Source organism: Grampus griseus, assembly GCF_964374135.1.
Source record: "Grampus griseus genome assembly, chromosome: 16".
In the NCBI taxonomy this organism is placed as follows: domain Eukaryota; kingdom Metazoa; phylum Chordata; class Mammalia; order Artiodactyla; family Delphinidae; genus Grampus; species Grampus griseus.
The window spans coordinates 51,212,159-51,236,279 of NC_139010.1; the positions used below are offsets into that span (position 1 = coordinate 51,212,159).

The 24,121-nt window shown below is 42.1% G+C and overlaps 1 protein-coding gene across 1 annotated transcript; it reads right to left on the reverse strand.

Moving 5' to 3' along the window:
- Nucleotides 1-12,950: 12,950 nt before the first annotated feature.
- Nucleotides 12,951-21,950, reverse strand: ANKRD1 (ankyrin repeat domain 1). The gene is made up of 9 exons (XM_082673759.1): nt 21,871-21,950; nt 21,031-21,210; nt 19,980-20,117; nt 19,745-19,852; nt 18,605-18,703; nt 16,975-17,073; nt 16,734-16,832; nt 16,498-16,596; nt 12,951-13,784 (listed from the first exon to the last, which is right to left on the reverse strand). The coding sequence occupies exons 1-9, from the start codon at nt 21,895-21,897 to the stop codon at nt 13,674-13,676; spliced, it is 960 nt and encodes a 319-aa protein (XP_082529885.1). The 5' UTR covers nt 21,898-21,950; the 3' UTR covers nt 12,951-13,673.
- Between the last annotated feature and the right edge of the window lie 2,171 nt (nt 21,951-24,121).

A 24,121-nucleotide genomic window follows, 5' to 3' on the forward strand; every position in this document is an offset into this window, starting at 1 on the left:
TGAGGGGTTAATAGCCAAAATATATAAAAAACTCATACAACTCAACAACAAATACCAAACAACCCAATTTAAAAATGGGCAGAGGGGGCTTCCCTGGTGGCGCAGTGGTTAAGAATCCACCTGCCAATGCAGGGGACATGGGTTCAAGCCGTGGTCCGGGAAGGTGCCACATGCTGCAGAGCAACTAAGCCCGTGTGCCACAACTACTGAGCCTGTGAGCCACAACTACGGAACCCATGTGCCACAACTACTGAAGCTCATGTGCCTAGAGTCCATGCTCCACAGCAAGAGAAGCCACCACAATGATAAGCCCACACACTGCAACCAAGAGTAGCCCCCACTTGCCACAACTAGAGAAACCCCACGTGCAGCAACGAAGACCCAACGCAGCCAAAAATAAATAAGTGAATAAAATAAAAATGGGCAGAAGATCTGAAAAGTATCCAATATATCTTTGGAAGATGTACCGATAGCCAATAGGCACATGAAAAGATGCTCAACATTACTAATTATGCAAATCAAACCTAATGAAATATCACTTTTCTTTCTTCTTTAAAGAGACTGGAACTCAACAAACTGTAGATCTCCCATCAGTGGAGCCATACTTCCAAGAATAGGCTTTGACCTTTCTTTAAAAGATTGGCACGTGAGTGTACATTTATATATTTTAAACTTAAAATGTTTAAGGGGATGTATGTTCAACTTTTTTTTGATGCCCCACAATGATCTACTTTTTCAACCAACTGACTATATTTTAGCCCCAACTGTACCAGGTATAACATTGAGGTCTTTCGTGTTATACTAGAAAGGAAGAAAAGTTAATGGCACAATGTGAGTCTTGAAAAACTCAAGAAAAGCAACTGGGTAAAGGATAGAAATACAGGTGCTTTTTAGCACCTGTATTTAAAATACATTTGTTATGTATTTGCAGTTGTGCCTGCTTTCTGTTTATGAGCAGGTGCTTATCCTATTATTCAAAATAAGAGGGCATGATGGCTGGTCACCAGTGAAGAACAGCAAGTGGGTTTCTTTAAAGTTTGCTTTGGTTAGAACGTGAAATGGTTTAGTTGCAACAAGGTGACATTACCTTCAGTAAAAGTTCAGCAAAGTGGTCAATTATAAAATAAATATAAAAGCCAGTAGTTTTCATTAACAATAACATGTTATAAAATACCATTTTAAAAGATGCCCCTGAGGGAGGAGCTTCAAGATGGCAGCAGAGTAAGACATGGAGATCACTTTCCTCCCCACAAATACATCAGAAATACATTTACATGTGGAACAATTCCTACAGAACACCTACTGAATGCAAGCAGAAGACCTCAGACCTCCCAAAAGGCCAGAAACTCCCCACATACCTGGGTAGTGCAAAAGAAAAAAGGAAAAACAGACAAAAGGATGGGGCCAGGACCTACACCATTGGGAGGGAGCTGTGAAAGAGGAAAGGTTTCCACACACTAGGAAGACCCTTCATGGGTGGAGATTGCGGGTGACGGAGCGGGGAAGCTTCGGAGCCACGGAGGAGAGCGCAGCAACGGGTGCGGAGGGCAAAGCAGAGAAATTCCCGCACAGAGGATCGGTGCTGACCAGCACTCACCAGCCCAAGAGGCCTGTCTGCTCACCTGCCGGGACGGGCAGGGACTGGGAGCTGAGGCTTGGGCTTTCGAGGTTGGATCCCAGGGAAAGGACTGGGGTTGGATGCGTGAACACAGCCTGAAGGGGGCTAGTGTGCCACAGCTAGCTGGGAGGGAGCCTGGGAAAAAGTCTGGAGCTGCCAAAGAGGCAAGAGACCATTGTTTCGGGGTGCGTGAAGAGAGGGGATTAAGAGCACAGCTTAAAGGAGCTCCAAAGACAGGCGCGAGCCGTGGCTATCAGTGTGGACTCCAGAGACGGGCATGATACGCTAAGGCTGCTACTGTAGCCACCAAGAAGCCTGTGTGCAAGCACAGGTCACTATCCACACCTCCCCTCATGGGAGCCTGTGCAGCCCACCATGCCAGTGTCCCGTGATCCAGGGACAACTTCCCCAGGAGAACACATGGCACGCGTCAGGCTGGTGCGTCATGCTGGCCTCTGCCGCCGCAGGCTCACCCCACATTCCGTACCCCTTCCTCCCCCCCGTCCTGAGTGAGCCAGAGCCCCCAAAGCAGCTGCTTCTTTAACCCTGTCCTGTCTGGGCAGGAACAGACACCCTCAGGCGACCTACACGCAGAGGCGGGTCCAAATCCAACGCTGAACCCCGGGAGCTCTGCAAACAAAGAAGAGAAAGGGAAATTTCTCCCAACATCCTCAGGAGCAGCGAATTAAATCTGCACAATCAACTTTATGTACCTGCATCTGTGGAATACCTGAATAAACAATAAATCATCCCAAATTGAGGAGGTGGACTTTGTGAGCAACGATATATTTTTTTTCCCCTTTTTCTCTTTTTGTGAGTGTGTATGTTTCTATGTGTGATTTTGTCTGTATACCTTTGGTTTTACCATTTGTCCTAGGGTTCTGACTGTCCTTTGTTGTTTGTTTTCAATATAGGTTTTAGTGCTTTTTATCATTGGTGGATTTATTTTTTGATTTGCTTGCTCTCTTCTTTCTTTTCTTTTTATTTAAAAAAATTTTTTTAATAATTATTTTTTATTTTAATAACTTTATCTTATCTTCTTTCTTTCTTTCTTTCTTTTTCTCCCTTTTATTCTGAGCCGTGTGGATGACAGGTGCTTGGTTCTCCAGCCAGGCGTTAGGCCTGTGCCTCTGAGGTGGGAGAGCCAAGTTCAGGACACTGTTCCACCAGAGACCTCCCATCTCCACATAATATCAAATGGCGAAAATCTCCCAGAGATCTCCATCTCAACGCCAAGACCCAGCTCCACTCAATGACCAGCAAGCTACAGTGCTGGACACCCTACGCCAAACAACTAGCAAGACAGGAACACAACCCCACCCATTAGCAGAGCGGCTGCCTAAAATCATAATAAGGCCACAAACACCCCAAAACACACCACCAGACGTGGACCTGCCCACCAGAAAGACAAGATCCAGCCTCATCCACCGGAACACTGGCACCAGTCCCCTCCACCAGGAACCCTACACAACCTACCGAACCAACCTTAGCCACTGGGGACAGACAACAAAAACAACAAGAACTACGAACCTGCAGCCTGTGAAAAGGAGACTCCAAACGCAGTAAGTTAAGCAAAATAAGACAGAAAAAAACACAGCAGATAAAGGAGCAAGGTAAAAACCCACCAGACCTAACAAATGAAGAGGAAATAGGCAGTCTACCTGAAAAAGAATTCAGAATAATGATAGTAAAGATGGTCCAAAATCTTGGAAAGAGAATGGAAAAAATACAAGAAACGTTTAACAAGGACCTAGAAGAACTAAAGAGCAAACAGTGATGAACAACACAATAAATGAAATTAAAAATTCTTTAGAAGGGATCAGTAGCAGAATAACTGAGGCAGAAGAACGGATAAGTGACCTGGAAGATAAAATAGTGGAAATAACTACCGCAGAGCAGAATGAAGAATGAAAAGAACTGAGGACAGTCTCAGAGACCTCTGGGACAACATTAAACACACCAACATTCGAATTATAGGGGTCCCAGAAGAAGAAGAGAAGAAGAAAGGGACTGAGAAAATATTTGAAGAGATTGCAGTTGAAAACTTCCCTAATACGGGAAAGGAAATATATAATCAAGTCCAGGAAGCACAGAGAGTCCCATACAGGATAAATCCAAGGAGAAACACACCAAGACACATAGTAATCAAACTGAAAAAAATTAAAGACAAAATATATTAAAAGCAGCAAGGGAAAAACAACAAATAACACACAAGGGAATCCCCATAAGGTTAACAGCTCATCTTTCAGCAGAAACTGCAAGCCAGAAGGGAGTGGCAAGACATATTTAAAGTGATGAAGGAGAAAAACCTACAACCAAGATTACTCTACCCAGCAAGGATCTCATTCAGATTTGATGGAGAAATTAAAACCTTTACAGACGAGCAAAAGCTAAGAAAATTCAGCACCACAAAACCAGCTTTACAACAAATGCTAAAGGAACTTCTCTAGGCAGGAAACACAAGAGGAGGAAAAAACCTACAATAACAAACCCAAAACAATTAAGAAAATGGTCTTAGGAACGTGCATATCGATAATTACCTTAAATGTAAATGCATTAAATGCTCCAACCAAAAGACACAGACTGGGTGAATGGATACAGAAACAAGGCCTGTATATATGCTGTCTACAAGAGACCCACTTCAGACCTAGGGACACATACAGACTGAAAGTGAGGGGATGGAAAAAGATATTCCATGCAAATGGAAATCAAAAGAAAGCTGGAGTAGCAATTCTTATATCAGACAAAATAGACTTTAAAACAAAGACTATTTCAAGAGACAAAGAAGGACACTACATAATGATCAAGAGATGAATCCAAGAAGAAGGTATAACAGTTGTAAATATTTATGCACCCAACATAGGAGCACCTCAATACATAAGGCAAATACTAACAGCCATAAAAGGGGAAATCTACAGTAACACAATCATAGTAGGGGACTTTAACACCCCACTTTCACCAATGGACAGATCATGCAAAATGAAAATAAATAAGGAAACACAAGCGTTAAATGATACATTAAACTAGATGGACTTAATTGATAGTTATAGGACATTCCACCCAACAACAACAGAATACACTTTCTTCTCAAGTGCTCATGGAACATTCTCGAGGATAGATCATATCTTGGGTCACAAGACAAGCCTTGGTAAATTTAAGAAAATTGAAATCGTATCAAGTATCTTTTCCAACCACAACGCTATGAGACTAGATATCAATTACAGGAAAACATCTGTAAAAAACACAAACACATGGAGGCTAAACAATACACTACTTAATAACCAAGAGATCAATGAAGAAATCAAAGAGGAAATCAAAAAATACCTAGAAACAAATGACAATGAAAACACAATGACCCAAAACCTATGGGATGCAACAAAAGCAGTTCTAAGAGGGAAGTTTATAGCAATACAATCCTACCTTAAGAAACAAGAAACATCTCAAATAAACAACCTAAACTTACACCTAAAGCAATTAGAGAAGGAAGAACAAAAAAACGCCCCAAAGTTAGCAAAAGGAAAGAAATCATAAAGATCAGATCAGAAATAAATGAAAAAGAAATGAAGGAAATGATAGCAGAGACCAATAAGACTAAAAGCTGGTTCTTTGAGAAGATAAACAAAATTGATAAACCATTAGCCAGACTCATCAAGAAAAAAAGGGAGAAGACTCAATAGAATTAGAAATGAAAAAGGAGAAGTAACAACTGACACTGCAGAAATACAAAGGATCATAAGAGATTACTACAAGCAACTATATGCCAATAAAATGGACAACCTGGAAGAAATGGACAAATTCTTAGAAATGCTCAGCCTTGGAATGAGCAAGGAAGAAATAGAAAATATAAACAGACCAATCACAAGCACTGAAATTGAAACTGTGATTAAAATCTTCCAACAAACAAAAGCCCAGGACCAGATGGCTTCACAGGCGAATTCTATCAAACATTTAGAGAAGAGCTAACACCTATCCTTCTCAACCTCTTCCAAAATATAGCAGAGGGAGGAACACTCCCAAACTCACTCTACGAGGCCACCATCACCCTGATACCAAAACCAGTCAAAAATGTCACAAAGAAAGAAAACTACAAGCCAGTATTACTGATGAACATAGATGCAAAAATCCTCAGCAAAATACTAGCAAACAGAATCCAACAGCACATTAAAAGGATCATACACCATGATCAAGTGGGGTTTATCCCAGGAATGCAAGGATTCTTCAGTATGTGCAAGTTGATCAATGTGATACACCATATTAACAAACTGAAGGAGAAAAACCATATGATCATCTCAATAGATGCAGAGCAAGCTTTCGACAAAATTCAACACCCATTTATGATAAAAGCCCTCCAGAAAGTAGGCATAGAGGGAACTTACCTAAACATAATGAAGGCTGTATATGACAAACCCACAACCACCGTCATTCTCACTAGTGAAAGACTGAAACCATTTCCTCTAAGGTCAGGAAAGAGACAAGGTTGCCCACTCTCACCATTCTTATTCAACATAGTTTTGGAAGTTTTAGCCACAGCAGTCCGAAGAGAAAAGGAAACAAAGGAATCCAAATCGGAAAGGAAGTAAAGCTGTCACTGTTTGCAGATGACGTGATACTATACATAGAGAATCCTAAAGATGCTACCAGAAAACTACTAGAACGAATCAATGAATTTAGTAAAGTGCAGGATACAAAATTAATGCACAGAAATCTCTTGCATTCCTATACACTAATGATGAAGAATCTGAAAGTGAAATTAAGATAACACTCCCATTTACCACTGCAACAAAAATAAAATAGGAATAAACCTTCCTAATGAGACAAAAGACCTGTATACAGAAAATTATAAGACACTGATGAAAGAAAGATAATACAAACAAATGGAGAGATATACCATGTTCTTGCATTGGAAGAATCAACATTGTGAAAATGACTCTACTACCCAAAGCAATCTACAGATTCAATGCAATCCCCTATCAAACTACCACTGGCATTTTTCACAGAAGTAGAACAAAAAATTTCACAATTTTTATGGAAACACAAAAGACCCCGAATAGCCAAAGCAATCTTCAGAAAGAAAAACGGAGCTGGAGGTATCAGGCTTCCTGAGTTCAGACTATACTACAAAGCTACAGTCATCAAGACAGTATGGTACTGGCATAAAAACAGAAATATAGATCAAGAAAGCCCAGAGATAAACCCCAGAGATAAAGGAGGCAGGAATGTACAGTGGGGAAAAGACAGCCTCTTCAGTAAGTGGTGTTGGGAAAACTGGACAGCTACATGTAAAAGAATGAAATTAGAACACTCCCTAACACCATACATAAAAATACACTCAAAATGGATTAAAGACCTAAATGTAAGGCCAGACACTATCGAACTCTTAGAGGAAAACATAGGCAGAACATTCTATGACATAAATCACAGTAAGGTCCTTTTTGACCCACCTCCTAGAGAAATGGAAATAAAAACAAAAACAAATGGGACCTAATGAAACTTAAAAGCATTTGCACAGCAAAGGAAACCATAAACAAGACGAAGACAAGACAGAAGACCTAATGGGCAGAAGACCTATATAGACATTTCTCCAAAGATGATATACAGATTGCCAACAAGCACATGAAAGAATGCTCAACATCATTAATCATTAGAGAAATGCAAATCTAAACTACAATGTGACATCATCTCACACCAGTCAGAATGGCCATCATCAAGAAATCGACAAACAATAAATGCTGGAGAGGGTGTGGAGAAAAGGGAACCCTCTTGCACTGTTGGTGGGAATGTAAATTGATACAGCCACTATGGAGAACAGTATGGAGGTTCCTTAAAAAACTAAAAATAGAACTACCATATAACCCAGCAATCGCACTACTGGGCATATACGCTGAGAAAACCATAATTCAAAAAGGGTCATGTACCACAATGTTCATTGCAGCTCTATTTACAATAGCCAGGAAATGGAAGCAACCTAAGTGTCCATAGACAGATGAATGGATAAAGAAGATGTGGCACATATATACAATGGAATATTACTCAGCCATAAAAAGAAACAAAATTGAATCATTTGTAGTGAGGTGGATGGGACTAGAGTCTGTCATACAGAGTTAAGTAAGTCAGAAAGAGAAAAATACCATATGCTAACACATATACATGGAATCTAAAAAACAAACAAACAAAAAACGGTCATGAAGAACCTAGGGGCAAGACTGGAATAAAGACGCAGACCTACTAGAGAACAGACTTGAGGATATGAGGAGGGGGAAGGGTAAGCTGGGAGAAAGTGAGAGAGTGGCATGGACATACATACACTACCAAATGTAAAATTGCTAGTGGGAAGCAGCTGCATAGCACAGGGAGATCAGCTCGGTGCTTTGTGATCACCTAGAGGGGTGGAATAGGGAGGGTGGGAGGGAGGGAGATGCAAGAGGGAAGAGATGTGGGGATATATGTATATGTATAATTGATTCACTTTGTTATAAAGCAGAAAGTAACACACCATTGTCAAGCAATTATACTCCAATAAAGATGTTAAAAAATTTATAAAAATTTTTAAAAATAAAACAAGTCTACTTTAAAATGGGAAAAAAAAAAAAAAAAAACGTGGCCCTAATCACAAAGACATAAATTACCAAGAAATGATGGGACTCTGTGAGGAAAACTGTTAAATAAAAGTGACGTGGGAAATTAGACTGGAATACATGAAGGGAGATGTGGTACATCAAATTCTCCCCCGATTTAATCTATGAATTTAACAAAATCCAAAGCAAAGTGTCTGTATGTATTTTTGTTTGCTTGTGTATGGGTTTTCTTTTTAGGCTTGCTATTTTGAAAGAAAAAAGTTTGAGAATAGCTAGGGAATTTTGTAGAAAAACAATGAAAGACACTTGTACAGCTGAGTATTACAGAGTACAACAGAACTCTAGTAACTAAAACAGTGTATAATTGGTACAGAAATTCATATAGAAGAATGAAAGAGCTGGGAGTCCGGAACACTTCAGTTATAGGAAGTAATGATGGATTGTTCAGTAAGTGGTGTTGGAACAACTGGTTACCTGGCAGGAGAGGCAGGACAGCACAGTACAGTACAGTTAAGTGCAAAGACTGTAGACACACTGCCTGTGTTAAAATTCCAACTTGCTAGTACTTACTACCTGTAACCTTGGACAAGTGACGTAACCACTCTGTGCCTCACTTCCTTCTTCTCTTCTCCCTATGGCATTATTGCAAGGGTTAAGTGGATTAAAATTTGTAGAAGGCCCAGAGCAGAACCTGTCTCATAGAATGTACCTACTAAATGTCAGCTGTTATTCTGTCATTTAGGGAAAACAACAAGTCCATTCCCTACCTCATACCCAGTACACACGCATAATAAATTTAGGTGGATTAAAGATTTAAATTTTTTTAAAGTGTAAAATACTAAAGAAAAAGGTAATTATTTAAAAAGAAAATAAGCTTGGATTGGAAAAGACCTAAACGTGGTCACCAGAGCCAGGAAACATAAAAGCTTGATCAATTTGTCTATAAAAATTTAGTGTTAGAAAAGTACGAACAACTAGGAAGGAACATTTACAGTGCATATTCCAGAGAGGAATATGCTTCTTTAAAGAAATTGCTTTTAAAAAACAAATATGCAACATGACAAATACTGCTAGTGTCCATCCAGATCCTTTTTTTTTTTTTTTTTTTTTTTGCGGTACGTGGGCCTCTCACCATTGCGGCCTCTCCCGTTGCGGAGCGCAGGCTCAGCGGCCATGGCTCATGGGCCCAGCCGCTCCGTGGCATGTGGGATCTTCCCGGACCGGGGCACAAACCCGTGTCCCCTGCATTGGCAGGCAGACTCCCAAACACTGTGCCACCAGGGAAGCCCCAGGTCCTTTTTACCAGGCTGGTGTACCCCTTCTCCAGCTGCTGCAGATGTTGGATATTAATGGTTTATCCTCACCCTCCCCTGGAGGTTGGCCCATGGTGAATGCCTGAGCAGGGCCTTACAGCCTGGCCTTCTGGCCTCTGTGGTGCAGTTTATGCTCCTGAGCTCCCCATGGGATTAGGTTTAGGAGAGACTTCTTAAACCATGTCTTTGCCTCTTTTCTTTTCTTCTCCTGCCCTGTCCTGTTTTCCTCAGTCCCTTATAGACCACTGTCAAGAAATCACTTCCACAAGAATCCTTATTTCAAGCACCGCTTCCAGGGAACCTGACTTAATAGAAAATTGAGCAAGGAAGACTGGCCCAGAAAAATGCTCAATAAACCTGAAGATGCTGAACTTTTTTAGTAATCAAGGGAAAATAATCAAAAATATATCTTTCTTTTGCTAATTGGGTTGAAAAAATAAGACATTTATAAAATGAGTATTTTCATGATTGTGGGGAAAGGCAATAACATTGTGGAAGGGATAATTTGATACCAACCTTATAGGTATTTCTATAAATGTATTTCTTCAGAAATAACTGGTTAGGTGTAAAGGATGCATGGATAAGAATATTCATTGCAACAATGTCTAAAATGGGAAAATGGAAACAACCTGAATGTCCAATAATGATAGGATTGGTTAAATTCCATTGTACATTGAAACATAAGACTACCATTTATAAGGATGTCTAGAATAAGTTGTTCAATTGAAAAGAGTTATAAAGCTAAATGTACAGTGCCCATATGTAATGTGCACAGAAATAATCCGCGTCATTAAATTAGGATTATTGGTGATGTTTGCTTTCTTCATTCATTTCTATGATTGGCTTAATACTTAATGAGCATGTATTGCTTGTTCAAGGGGAGAGGAAATTTTTTCATTTGGGGGATAAAGGCAGTATGACAGATGTTATGACATGGAGAAAAAAAGTACAGCAGAAACACACTTGAGACTAACAAAGTCTTAGTAAGAGTTAAGGATGGCTTCCTGGAGGACATACAGCTACCCTGAAGGGGAGGAATGAGGAGAAATGATGCAGTGGGGTGGGAAGAAGAGCCTTCCAGGGAGTTGGCACAATATATGAGAACAAAAACTAGTGCCTGGATTTTTTAAGAAACTGAAAATTCAGTAGAGTTGAAATTTGCTGTTTAGCTAGGAAAGTAATGAGAAATAGATGAGAATAAAGAGTTAACGGCAGCCAGATTTCAAGAGTTTTAGAAAACGTTAAGGCACTTTTATTTCATCCTGAGAGAAGTGGGCAGCCACTGAAAAATTCTGAAGTGGAGAATGACTTGATCATATTTGCATTTTAGAAAAATCACCCTGGCTGCAACTTGAGGACCAGACTGGAGGGAAGTAAGCTGAGGGCATTTGAGTAATCTGGGAGCTGCTGTGGTGATCTGAACTAGGGGAGTGGCTCCTAGGATGAGAGGAAGTGGACAGATTACAGCACCCCTTAGGTAGTATGCTTGGTAAGAAGTCTTGGTGGTTGGTTGAAAGAGGGATGAGGCAAAGGGAAAGTCTAGAACAACTTCCAAGAGTCTCCATTGTCCAGTGGGACATTCCCTTCACTGGTAAAAGGACACAAGACGCGGACTGTGGGTCTGGCTTAGGTGGGAGCTGGCTTAGGTGGGAAGACAGGGAGCTTATAAAAGTTGAGTGCCAGGGCCTTCCCTGGTGGCGCAGTGGTTGAGAGTCCGCCTGCCGATGCAGGGGACACGGGTTTGTGCCCCGGTCCGGGAAGATCCCACATGCCACGGAGCGGCTAGGCCTGTGAGCCATGGCCGCTGAGCCTGCGCGTCCGGAACCTGTGCTCTGCAACAGGAGAGGCCGCAACAGTGAGAGGCCCGTGTACCGGAAAAAAAAAAAAAAAATGTTGACCGCCAGTGTGACAGAAACTTGAAGATTTTGCCTGAAGTGTTTATCTTTTCCATTAGCAAAGGTCACTGAGTTGGCCTTGTTATAATGGGACTTATTCCATGTTGATTCTCATGCCCCCTACCTCTGTACTAGTGCAAATCTTTATATGCAGCAACACAAAAGTGTTTTAACCCCTTAATTCCTTCTCTCCTTTAGCTTCCAGCTCTTGTGGGGAGGGGAATTTGAGGAAGACATCAAGAGAAAACTTAGCCACGTAAATAATAACACACCCAAGCTATGCTGTGGGAGACATCATTGCAGCAGTGGAGATGCTGCCTATGTTGTAGGTGCTTTACTTGGAAGAAATGGAAGGACCCCAAGCCTTAAGGATCTGACGGGTTAGAGCCAGGACCCTCAAGGGAGAGCAGGGGGTGGCAGAAGGGGATTGAGAGGGAGATAACAGAGAGAATGAAGCTCCTGACGCCCCCAGGAGGTGGACTCTACAGATTGTTCAGAGACTAGATAGAAAAGGTACAAAAATATTTCAAACCATCCTCACAACTCCATGATCAGCTAACTGGAGGATCTTCTGGTTATGGACTGTGCCTACATGCCCTCTCAAAGTGTTACAGGCATAGCAAAGAGGTTATGAATTTTATCCTATCTGGGGTGTTTTATGGGAGGGGTACTAGTGCGAGTGTTTCACGTTGGCCTTCATACTTTTCCCATAACCTTGCCCTTTTCTGTGTTCTCTCTGCTGCCTGAACACTGTGCTTGAATAACTCCAGTTTATCCTTCAGACTCCCCTGAAAGGTTCCCACCTCAAAGAAGTCTTTGTAGAAACCCTCTCCGCGGCCTCCCCATCGAATGACGGGCCTCCACAGCTTAGACTCTCAGCACTCTGTACTTTTTACTTCTTTATATACTTACTGCAGATTGTTACCGTATATTTATTTCTGTGATTATTTCTTTAATATTCATCTATTCCAGGAAGGCAGGACGGGGACAGTTTGGTTTTCTCGTCACAGGTCATAGCACCTGGCCCAGCACGTGGCGGCAAAGTAGCTCCCCTTGGAGGTCAACAATCATTGGCCAGGTGTGTTTTCTCATGGGCAGGCTTTGCCATTACCGCGGGTGTGCACAATAATTGTTAATCCTCAGGTTAGTTAAGCCCCAGGGGAACATCTTAAGGGAACACCTTAACTTGCAGTAATCATTTTGCCCACCAGAGGTCTCTTTCTCCCCATCACTGGGGCCAAAAAAGCTTGAACTCCTGGGTATCTTTATGGTTTTCACAGCTGTGCTGCTCAATGTGGCTGTGCTATACCACCACTTCTGCATCGCCTGGGGGCTTGTCGGAAATGCAGAATCTCAGGCCCCACCCACACTGGAGGAATCGGAATCTGAATTTTAACGAGATCCTCAGGTGATCTGTGTACACGTTAAATACTGAGAGGTGCGGTTCTACAGGACACTCCTAATATGAAAAGCTTGGAAGACAAAGAAAACCCCATCTAAATGGCCTTTTTGCATGATTCTCACTGAAAGGAGGGAAGAGGGTTAGGATTTGCTTTTATTATGAACATAAAATATACATACAGCATAATATACATTTACACATTTACAATTCGCAGTTACTTTCATCTGTTTTGAACTCATTCAGTTCTGCACGGCCCAGCGGCCCACTCCTTCCACTTACACTCAAGACATTCTCTTTACCTTGGTACGTACAGCGTGTGACCTAGTAAGAATTACCAGGCCCAGGCGTCGAATGGCGGGCTTTACAGTCCTCACAGAATCACTTTCATTCTGTTTCCTTTCCTGTCGCTACAGGCTTTCCATGGCCTCACACTTCAGCATGAAAAATTCAGGAGAAAAGAAGGCTGCAATAATCCCCTTTGTCTTTCAAAAACACCCTGAAACATCTTCCATGAGCGAGGTGACACGTAAGTCGGCACTGACAGCGCTTCTGGTTAACACAGTTTAAGGGCTACCTATGGGAAGAGGCTCTGATGCATCCCATAGAAACTAAGCTTGTTCTCCAAATGGGTGACCACAAAGGATCTGAATGTCGGTGGTATCACAGTAAATAAATAAATAAACAGTAATAAATACAAATAAATAGAGTGGGTTTCACTAAGGGAAATGTCAATACCTACGTCCCTGTGCTTTCTCAAAACATAATTAGGTGCCGCTTTACAACAGTTGATAAAGGGAAGCTGGTTTTCATGATGAGTTGCTCTTCGGGGCGGTGAAGAGCAGCCAATGGAAGCTTCTATCGTCGTTTTCCTCAGAATGTCTCTATGCGAGAGGCTTTGTAGGAGTTCTCTTTGAGGCTGTCAAATATTGCTTTGGTTCCATTCTGCCACTGTAGCACCAGATCTATCGGGGTCTTCCCAGCCTAATCAAAATAGAGGAGGGAATTTGACTTCCAGGGGGGAGGCGTCTATAAATTCATCTCGTGTGAGTGTGTGTGTGTGTGTGTGTGTGTGTGTGTGTGTGTGTGTGTGTGTATTTAGTGAGGTAATGGATAGGTGTATGTTATTGAAGTGTTTTATGTTTTCCATTATGAGTGATTTGCAGTTTATATTCAAACCAGCCCTTCACTGTTTCTCACGGGAATGCTTTTGGCATTTCAGATTAGCAATGGTTTTCTTTCCTGTGGGATATCCCAGGTGGTGGTAAAAATCCCCAGTCCCTACACACGAAACAGTAAGAGTAAGCCAAGTCATTTTCAAACTCAAAAACTGCCTCCATACTTGCCCAGTATCCTGCAAAATGGGTGTGGGGAGGTAGTAGTATCCCTCTTGGTCAAGAACCACTTCCTATCAATTTGGAAAATGATTCCTGATTGATAAAAACTGGAGGAGAATGAGCTGCTTCAACACCTTGGCCTAAGTACACAAGTACCACTCCAAGGGGTAGATTTTTCACAGCTGCTCAGAACTTACATTGGTCTCTCCCAGGAAATTTATTTTTCTTGGAGATGATATCAATGATGTATGAATAAATAACTTTTGAGACCAAAAGTTTTTTACCTTAAGCATACATCTCAAGATATTTACAACAATTAAAACTGTGTCACCTCTCAACTCTTGTCTTTAAATTTGAGAAGTCCTAAAATTTTCCATCTCTATTCATTCAGAAGTCTCTCTTTATCCCAGAGACTGCAGACTGGCAGCTTTGAGATGCAAATAAAGCTAGAGACCTGTTTTGGCCCAAACAGAGCTTAGATTTTTTTTTAAACCTGGAATTAATTGGCAACAGTTGGAAATTAAGAGATTTCCCAGCTGAATTTGTGATCTCTGTGAAAAAACTGGGAGACCTGGCAGCACAATTTCTGTGGTTTCACGGAGCAGCAATGGGCTGAGTTGGGGAAGGGCTGCTACCTTTAAGTAAGCTGTGTGCATGGCACCAGCAGCCACCATGTAAGTCATCTATGCCATCTGCCTGGAACCTGTGCGGATTTGAGTTAGTGGCCCTGCAACCTTCATTCTGGACCTTCTCACCTTGTAGCATCGCACCTTGAGGGACACTCATCAGCAAACATGAAGACAGAGTTTTGGACAACAATACAGTAATGTATTGTTTCCAGTTCCCTTCAAGATGGTGTCCAATAGCTTAGTGGTCTTTTTGGGGAACATCCATCCATTGGGTCAGTGACATTAACAGTTCCAGAACCTTTATGCTGGGGTCTTACTGATAATTCAGAGCCCTGAGCACTATTTGTATATTTGGAGCTATTCTTTCATGAATTCCTCGAACTCCTCTGTATTGAAATTTATCTCGTGATTCCCTGGCTACTTACACAGTCTCCCCAGATCTGTACGCTATTTATCTCTGCAGGTGGTGTCTCTCACTGCCTGAAAAAAAATCATATTTTCTGCAGCCTTGGGGATTTCATTAAATCTACTCTTTCTGATAGTTTAAATTATTTATTTATTTATTTATTTTTTTGCGGTATGCGGGTCTCTCACTGTCGTGGCCTCTCCCGTTGCAGAGCACAGGCTCCGGACGCGCAGGCTCAGCGGCCATGGCTCACGGATGCAGCCACTCCACGGCATGTGGGATCTTCCCGGACCGGGGCACAAACCCGTGTCCCCTGAATTGGTAGGTGGACTCTCAACCACTGCGCCACCAGGGAAGCCCCCTCCCAGTGATATTTTTAAAGCCTAGATGATGCTTGAGTGGGAATTGGGACCATGAGGAAAATTTGGTTACATTCCCTGGCTTACAGATGAAGCTTAATTAATACATACTTATAAAGGGGACTTATACAAGCATTTTCAGGGCTTAAATACAGGAAAGTATTTTGAGGGATGTGCAGATAAACCAAAGAGGAGAATGAACAGAAATTATCTCAAAAATATAGGCAATGGAGCTTCCCTGGTGGCGCAGTGGTTGAGAGTCCGCCTGCCGATGCAGGGGACACGGGTTCGTGCCCTGGTCCGGGAAGATCCCACATGCCGCGGAGCAGCTGGGCCCGTGAGCCATGGCCGCTGAGCCTGCGCGTCCGGAGCCTGTGCTCCGCAGCGGGAGAGGCCGCAACAGTGAGAGGCCCGCGTACCGCGAAAAAAAAAAAAGGCAAAAGCATGGCTCCCCCTGGAAAAAGTGGTAGCCTGTCATGCTGCTGTAAGGAGGGGAGGACTATTCAGAATTACTTGGATTAGATGTTGATTAATTTGAGTTCCTTGGCCCTTGGTTGCATTGACCACTGTGGAATTTTTGACAACTTCAGCAGTGGTGGGTGTCTTTATTCCTGACTACCCCAAACCTTGCTCAGCCAGGGATGGCCAAGGCAGACTGTGCTTATGTCTGTAAGCATGGGCGGTTTGGCCATCTTTTATCTTCAAGGCCAAATTTTTAAAGAATTACTACAGGCTATGTTAGGCACCGAGGTCATAGCAGTCACGATGTCTTCCCCATCTCTGACCAGGTGATCTGAGTCCTTGCCAAACTCAGCAATGTCCTTATGGGAATGACCAGGGGCATTTAAACCATCAAGAGACCCCTGAAATATCAACACTACCGTTGTAAGAATCTTTTCAAGTATGTGAGCCATATTTTTGTTCATTAGAAGGCTGGCAAGCAGGGCCCCTTGCTTGAGCACTTACACAGTTCTTGATGTTGAGGTCGGCGCCATACATGATCAGGAGTCTGATCATCTTGTACCGGTTCAGCCTCACGGCGTCATGCAGGGGGGTATCTCCTTCCTAGAGAAGCAGAGTGAACAGACAAGGTGAGCCTGAGGCCAGGAAGTGGGTCCCGCAAGGGTGCCCGGCTGGGGCAGTTATTCCAAATATGTAAATGAGTGAAGCTTTAGGAGGCCAAACTCTGCCGGGCTACTCACTCGGTCCTTGGCGTTGAGTTCCGCCTCGCAGGCGATGATATGCTCTGCGCACTCGTAGTGGCCGGTCCTCACCGCCACGTGCAGCGCCGTGCTGAGCAACTGCAAAATGCAAGAGCCTGCTGTGTCCCTGGGCTTGAGGACAAAGGCTGCCCAGACCCCAAGGCATGTGTGAAGGGGAGAAGTGGAGGAGGGACAGGGTGGAGGAGGGGAAGAAGGAGGGGGACAGGAGGAGGAGAAATACCTTATCCCGTGCACTGATTTTTGCTCCTTTGTTCAGCAACAGTTTTAAGACATCCAGGTTTCCTCCGCGGCTTGCCCAGTGAATGGCTGTGGATTCAAGCTATACCGGGAAGGTAAAAGGACAGGAGTTAGTGAAAGAAGAACCTAGACAGAGGAATTAGTACTTCATTTCTAAAGCCCAGGAACGCCAGGTTTGCTAGGGCATCCGTGAGTGACACTGGGCTGTCCTTGTCTAGGTTTCCAGTTGTAACTATTGTAGTCGAAGGCTCTTGCCTAATGTTTTGGCTAAACTCTTAAGTGTGTGAATGTGAGTGTATGCGCTCCTGTGTATGTATCTATGTGCGTATTTGCATCGTTAGGAGGTTCTTAATAAACCTAATAAATCTTTTTAAAAGAGGATAAGAACTACAATTTATTGGGAATTTCCTCGTGCCAACATAGTGCCGCGTACTTCAGACACAATGATGCTCCCAGCAACATTATGAAGTGGGTATTCTGTGCTCGTTTTGCAGATGAGAAAAACAAGGCTCCGAAATATTCAAGTTTCTTGCCCAAGGAAACACAGCTAGTAAGTGGCAGAAGAGATATTCTAACCCACAGTCTGCCTGGAACTTTTAACCGCTTTTGCCAGGTAGACTCAAAAGTTCTAGACAAATGTATTTTAAAATTCTGGCAGAATAAAAGTAGTCCCTTCCAAAAGATGTTCATCTGGATCTGACACCTCTCCCTTGTCCCTGTTGTTTTTTCCTCATCCCTTGCTGGTTCTCTCCTGCCATTTGTGCCAGCACACCCTCTGTACCTTGACCATCATCACTCGTGGTCACTGCGCTTACTCATAGGAGTAAGTCTGGTATATCCCTGGCCCTCCAAATCCCATGCTCGTGAATTTTTGTGTCTTTCTATACAAACTTTATATTTTGTTTCTTTTCTTGTTTTTCTGTGTGTACGTCTTTTGGGTTCAATTTTGGCCAGTTCCTTTGGACTTTTCCAGTCCCTTTTCCACTTTGCTGAAAAGTCAAATTGAGCTGTATTTAAATAAAGCATTTTCCCAGCTCAATCTTCAGGTCGTAAAATATGCTGTGTACCGGTCTGTGTAGAAATCACAGTGGTTGAATTACTGAGGTCTGAATAGCAGCTACTTTCCGTAGATGAAATTCATTTTGTATGCAGTCTAGCCCCAAATCTCACAGATGGCAATCAGCATCTATCATATAAGGTGTGCAGCTAGAGAATTCTGAGATGCTGTTGGCAGCCAAGGGGCCAGGAGCAGGTGGCCACATATGGTGGAAGGACATGGAGGCTGAAAGGCAAGTGTTGACTGCGTTACTTCTCAGTAAGGCTACTGACGTGATAATGACCCAAGTCTTCGATGAGGTTATTGAATTCTGTCCAGCAGCTCTCACTTCCTTCGTTTCCCTGGAACACTCCTCTCCTTTCAGTATGTGTAGAAAATACTTCCCACATGACCTAGTCCCATCTCCCAACTTCCCTTTGTACGGAGAAACGAGCTTCTGCCTAGTTCTTGCAGATCAATTTTCAATACAGTCAGCCCCCTTTTCCATTGTAGGTTTTCTCAAGTTTCATATAGTCTACTTACTTTGGCTCACTTCCAAACAAAGAAATATATTTACCATATCACGGAATTCAATCTGGGCTCCAGCTTCTATTAACTTCTCCACAATTGCCAAATGTCCTTCTAAGCATGCTCTATGAAGAGCTGTCCGTTTATACTGTCAAAATAGAGATTTAAGAAAGAGAGAGGGAGCGATGCATATAAAAATGAGCATAAATCCTTTCTAAGAAGTATGAAGCTGGGGACTCTGATGACCTAGCTGATAGAAACTTGAGTGCTTCTTTATGAATTAGAAATGTCAAATTTACTAAACTCGTTGTCTACAACGATTATTTTGCAACTGAGATTTGCGCCTCCTGCAACATACATTTCTAAGTGCTTCGAGGTCTACATCGAGGCACATGGGCTTAAAGATTCAAAACTACCTAAATGCTGACATTTCCCTTTCTTGTATTTTGTGCCTTCATGGTGTCTGTAGTATTTGCCATGCAGTTCAGGCTGTTTTCTTCCATCTGGGACAGTTGATAGGTTGAATATCAAAAAGCATTCAATTCATTTTTAAGAAAATGGGAGACATTTTTCATTCCACTTCAGAAATGATTCCTTATTCCAATTCATGGGGGAAAGGATACAAAAAGGGTTAGTGATTTCTGGTAAATGGCTTCATGTAAATGGATTAATAGACCGTGCTGGAACACCTTTTAGGCATTTCACTCCAATGCCCTCTATTTTCAGATAAGGAAACTGAGGTCCAGAAAATGCAGATTGGCTGCTAAAAATCAAATAGGCCAGTAGTGATAGAGCTAGCACTTGAACTCCAGTCTACAGATTCCCTGTGTGGAGCTGATGTATTTGAGTCCAATCAAAGATAATGCTAATAATATATTTCTCCATTGGTGACTCGTTCGTCCTGCCATATTAAGAGTCTATCCCAAAGATCTAAAAATTAAAGACAAGCTGAAAAAGCAGTCAGAAGTATATTAGAGTGCAAAAAATAATGCAATCCCTAGCACTAATCCAGCATTTTCTTTTTTTGGACCACTGCACTCCCCTGTTATGCTATTGGCATATGTGGCAACAGCTGGGGAGACTGTTTCAGGTGGATTGATTTTTGGCACTAGATTAGCAAGGCTGCAGCAAAGCATAAGAAACACAAAATTAATGAGCTGGATTTTGCAGTGCTTTGTATAAGCCTTACCTCATCACAGACATCTGGATTGTTCTTGTCTGACAAGAATTTTTCTACTACTGGCAGTTTATTCTCCAGGGCAGCCTTCAGAAAACTAGGCACATCCACAGGTTCTGTCTAAAGCCGAAAAAACAGTGTGAGAGTTACCATGGGTTTTCCAACATTCAATCACACCCTCCACAGATATTTATTCCCCTGTAGCCTAATGCCGAGGTGTAATACTGCAAAACCAAGCAGCCCTTACGATGATTTCGGGTTCAGGTTCCTTCACAACTGGAACTTTAGTTTTCCTGTATTTTTTCCTTTTCTTCAGTTGAATGATGATTTCAAGGTCTTCTAAATTTTCAAGCTTTGATCTTTGTTCTAGTTTTTTCTTCTTGAGCTAAAAAAGAAATCCATGTTTCAAAATACAGTGAGTTCTACTGACAAGCATTCTGGTTGTGTCAAAACAATCTGCAAGGTCTGAGCTAAGTACGTGAACAGTTTGTGCAAAAAGATAAAAAATTTATAATAAGTCTTTGACTTGGATTTAGTGACTTCTTATTCAAGTACTTAGGGGTCAACTTTTTCCGCTAATTGCCTTCATCTTCACTTTCCTTTCTCATAGCATCAGCTTTTCACTGGAGATAGAATCTAGTCTCTAAGTGATGATTTTGTAATTATTTCCATAAACAAACCCCAGATTTCTGTAGAATTTTGTATCATGCTTATGAGTTTTGTTTTTTTTTTTACCCAGAAGACTCCACTAATAAGTTTTAAGCTCTAAAATTCCAATGCCATTGTCTTTCAGGTGGCCCACTAAGCAGGGCTCATGAAATAGACTATCCTGGACTACAGCTAACAAATGCATGTTTTATCTGTGGTTAGTAAGCAGTGAAAATTCACCCAGCAACACATTTTGTCAACACAGAAAGCGGCCACAGTCAAACGATGATCCTTGGACCACAAACCACATTACTAAGAAGAAGAAGGCTCCCTTGTTTGGGATTAACCAGACAGTGTAAGACATCAGAAATTCACTGGACACATTTCTCTTTCCAAGTCTTTCAATCAAAACACAGTCACAGAACATACAGTGATTGATTTGGAATCCAGAGGTCATAGTCTTGCCAAAGAATTATTTTCTGCAACCTGTCACATAGAAGTTGCCTCTTTATAGGTTAGAATCTGGTAAAGAAACATCTTTGGAATGGTTGCATTTGTTTGGTTTCTCTCTCTTCTCCTTCCTGTCTGGCACCTCCATCCTCTGCCCCGTCCCCAACCTCCCACGCATGAATTTCATGGAAGGGTCTTACCTCTGCCTCTCGCTGTTTCTCAGTTTTCCACTGTTGCTCCCGCAGGCTCACAAAGTGGGCTGGAAGTGTTTTCAGGTCATCTTGCTTCTCTAAAGTGACAGCAGCTTCATACTCTCCATCTCTGAAATCCTCAGGAAGGAACTCCCCAGCGTCCCCACTGCCATTCTTCTTCCCTGTAACCTACAAGGGAAGATGGCAGAGTCAGAAGTAGCAGGCCTGTCCTGGGGTCATTCTCCACAGAAGATGCTGCAGGCAGCCCCCAGCCCTCCCTCCCTGCTGACAGTGGCCTCCATTGCAGCACATTCTCCTATCTCCGGCAGCAACGAGTTGCTGCAGTGTTCCAGGATAACCTTCACATGCTTGTCCCCCTCTCTTGGTTAAATCAAGGTTTAGGTTAGGTTGAAATGTTTAAATCTACTTTTAATCTACTTAATCACATTTCTCCTAGGAAAATCACAATCTGTCCTCCGCATCCCCACCGATTATTTAAAATTCTTTCATTTTAGGTTGATGATCCCTTGCCTTGAGTTATAGTTTCCAGACATATATTCTTGCAATAGAACTTCTCCCCTAAGGCATTTTGATAACTATACATGATTGCACACTTTAGTAATAAAAGCAAAGGAGAAGATAATAGATAGGAAATATGTAGAGAATTCATTACTGCCAGCTCTCTTTTTCCAGTTTCACTTATTTCATCACATAAACCAACCATTTTCCATATATGACATTTTCAGAGTACCAGCACATTATGCAAGAAAGAAAAGGGCATTTCAATTTTCAAATAAAAATCAAGGCTGTCCCATTTTTCACTTCGTAGAAATAATGTGCTTTACATACCAGCTCTTCTACTTTCAGAACCATCATGTTGACCTAAAGTTCCTCTGTCTGTTTTCCTCCTGGGGGTTGAAATGTTGAGTCGGCCCTGGGGAGCCCCCTTGCTCTGGTCAGCTTATATAGCTAGGGCCGGGTGAGCTAATCTTCCAACCTGGGAACCCAAGTAACACCCCTGCCCCCACCCGGGGCCAGCTCAGAGGCAGGTGAAGTTTCATTCCAGACTCAGTGTCTGGGAAGCAGGAGAGGGAGGGGATGACAAGTAACCCCACTGAATATGTGAATCAGGAAGAAATGTGAGAGGGCCATTCCTTTGGCAGTGACCACACCGCTCAGCAATGCAAGTCATCCTATTTATCGGGAAGCCAGGGGACAGCTGTCTGTTGACTTTGCACCACACCACTGCTCCTTTTCCTTCTTTGTCAGCTTTCATATGACTAACCCTATCAAGAAAATGTAAATGCCCTGCGTATCACACCACCAATAATATCTTTCTGATAACCAGACTTATCGACACGTCACTTGAGGGAAGTGTTGCTTCAGGACATCCTATTCCCATGGGTAAACAGCCTGAGAGGAAAGGATCCGGGTCCTAATTGCCCTTGTCTATATCTGTTTGGAATTCTCTGGAGTGATGTCTGGGGCTAAAAAGGCCCCATGACATGCCACCTTCCCATCATTATAAGAAATTGAAAGCATTCAGTAATGCACTTTTATTTTATGGTGTCACAGGCCATAATTAGCACATGACATGCTTACTGTCTTCTTAAACAGCATGCTTACTGGAGCAATTTTTATTCAAAAAGTTTCCAAAATGTCCCAAGATAGGTTATATGAGACCGGTTATTAGTAACAATATAACCTTGATTAGGTCATAGAGCCAAAGTGCTCAGGTGCTGTGGATAAAAGACTAACCTGTGGGAGCTGGTCAATGGAAAACTGATGAATTCATAAAAGTGCTAACAAAAGATCAAGATAAAAAAATTAATTATATGGGACCGAGTGAACTGATGAGGATGATTATAATTTTTGTGACTCTCCGTTTTAATAAAAAAAAAAATCCCACAAGGACTCAGAGGCAAAAAATATACAAATCAATTTTCACTGCAAAGTAAAGGAGCTGTTACAGTGGAGGATTCCTGGATTGAATGTCAATATTATGACATAGTATGAGTGTGTTTCGTGTTTGGTAATTGCAATCATTGTTGCTTTTGTTGCGGTCATCCATTTACAATGCTTGGTGTCAGTTTGTTTGTCTTGTAAAAATAAAATACAGTGTGTGTGGGTGAGTTGTGGGGAAAAAAAAAAGGAAATTTAAAATTTCTGGAAAAAAAAGTTAATTAGTAAGTAAAAAATAATAATAATAAATGCATATCCCTGGGCCCCACCTCAGGCATTCTGAGTTGATTTGTGGTGAGTCCTAGGAATCTGTATTTTTCAAAGCACTCAGGTAATTCTGATGCATGAATGCTTGAGACAGGTTGCCAGAGGAGCAAAGAGCTTTACTTTGGGATGGGGTGAAAAGACCTCTGTTTCTGGCTTCTCATCTCTGAGGTGTTTAATTATGTGAAAATACTTAGGTCTCTTTACAGTTCAAGGAGAAACTGAGATTACTATCTCCAAAGCCATTTAAAACCTAATTTTTCTTAGTAAAAGAAAGGAGTGGGGGAGTGAGAGTCTGAATGGAACAAGTGTGTTCATTAGGATGTTATGTTGACCTATGTTTATCACTCCCTTAAACGTGCCCACACAACAAACATGGCTGCCAATCTCTTCCCCCTTCAACTGATGTTTTTTCTGGAACTTTCAGAATGAGACATTGACACACACACCCCAAAACCAAAGTGCTGGCAAAGAGGGACCCTCGCAATAACTCCTGTTATCTATTCTGGTCTCCTAAAGTTCTATCCTAAAAGGTTTTACTTAAAGGAAATTTCCTGGCATTTTCTTTGAGGTGGAGACAGCTATAACCATTTTCATTGGTCTCATTAAATAAGAAGTGCCCATTTAAGGTTTTCCTACCATTTGTGTTATGCCTTTTTGTTCCAGGCCTGACCCAAACTGAGGGGAGCCTTAGGAGATATCTTTGAGGGAAGGGTTGTGTGTTGTTTAAGCATCTTGGATATAGAATCCCAGAGCTGTTAGTGCCCTCAGAGTTCAAACAAGACCAGTGCTTTCATTCTGCAGAGAGGATGCCGAGGCACAGAAATGTGTTGTCACTGGCTGCAGACACACAGCTAGTTGGTGGATGCTAGGT

What these genes read in the sequence shown, in the direction of transcription:
- ANKRD1 (XM_082673759.1), bottom strand. Translation starts at nt 21,897, where the DNA reads ATGATGGTTCTGAAAGTAGAAGAGCTG. An exon ending in AGAAACAGCGAGAGGCAGAG is followed by an intron (nt 20,118 to 21,030) that starts GTAAGACCCTTC and finishes TTTCTTTTTTAG; the next exon opens with CTCAAGAAGAAAAAACTAGA. An exon ending in ACCTCAACATCAAGAACTGT is followed by an intron (nt 13,785 to 16,497) that starts GTAAGTGCTCAA and finishes TATTTTGATTAG; the next exon opens with GCTGGGAAGACCCCGATAGA.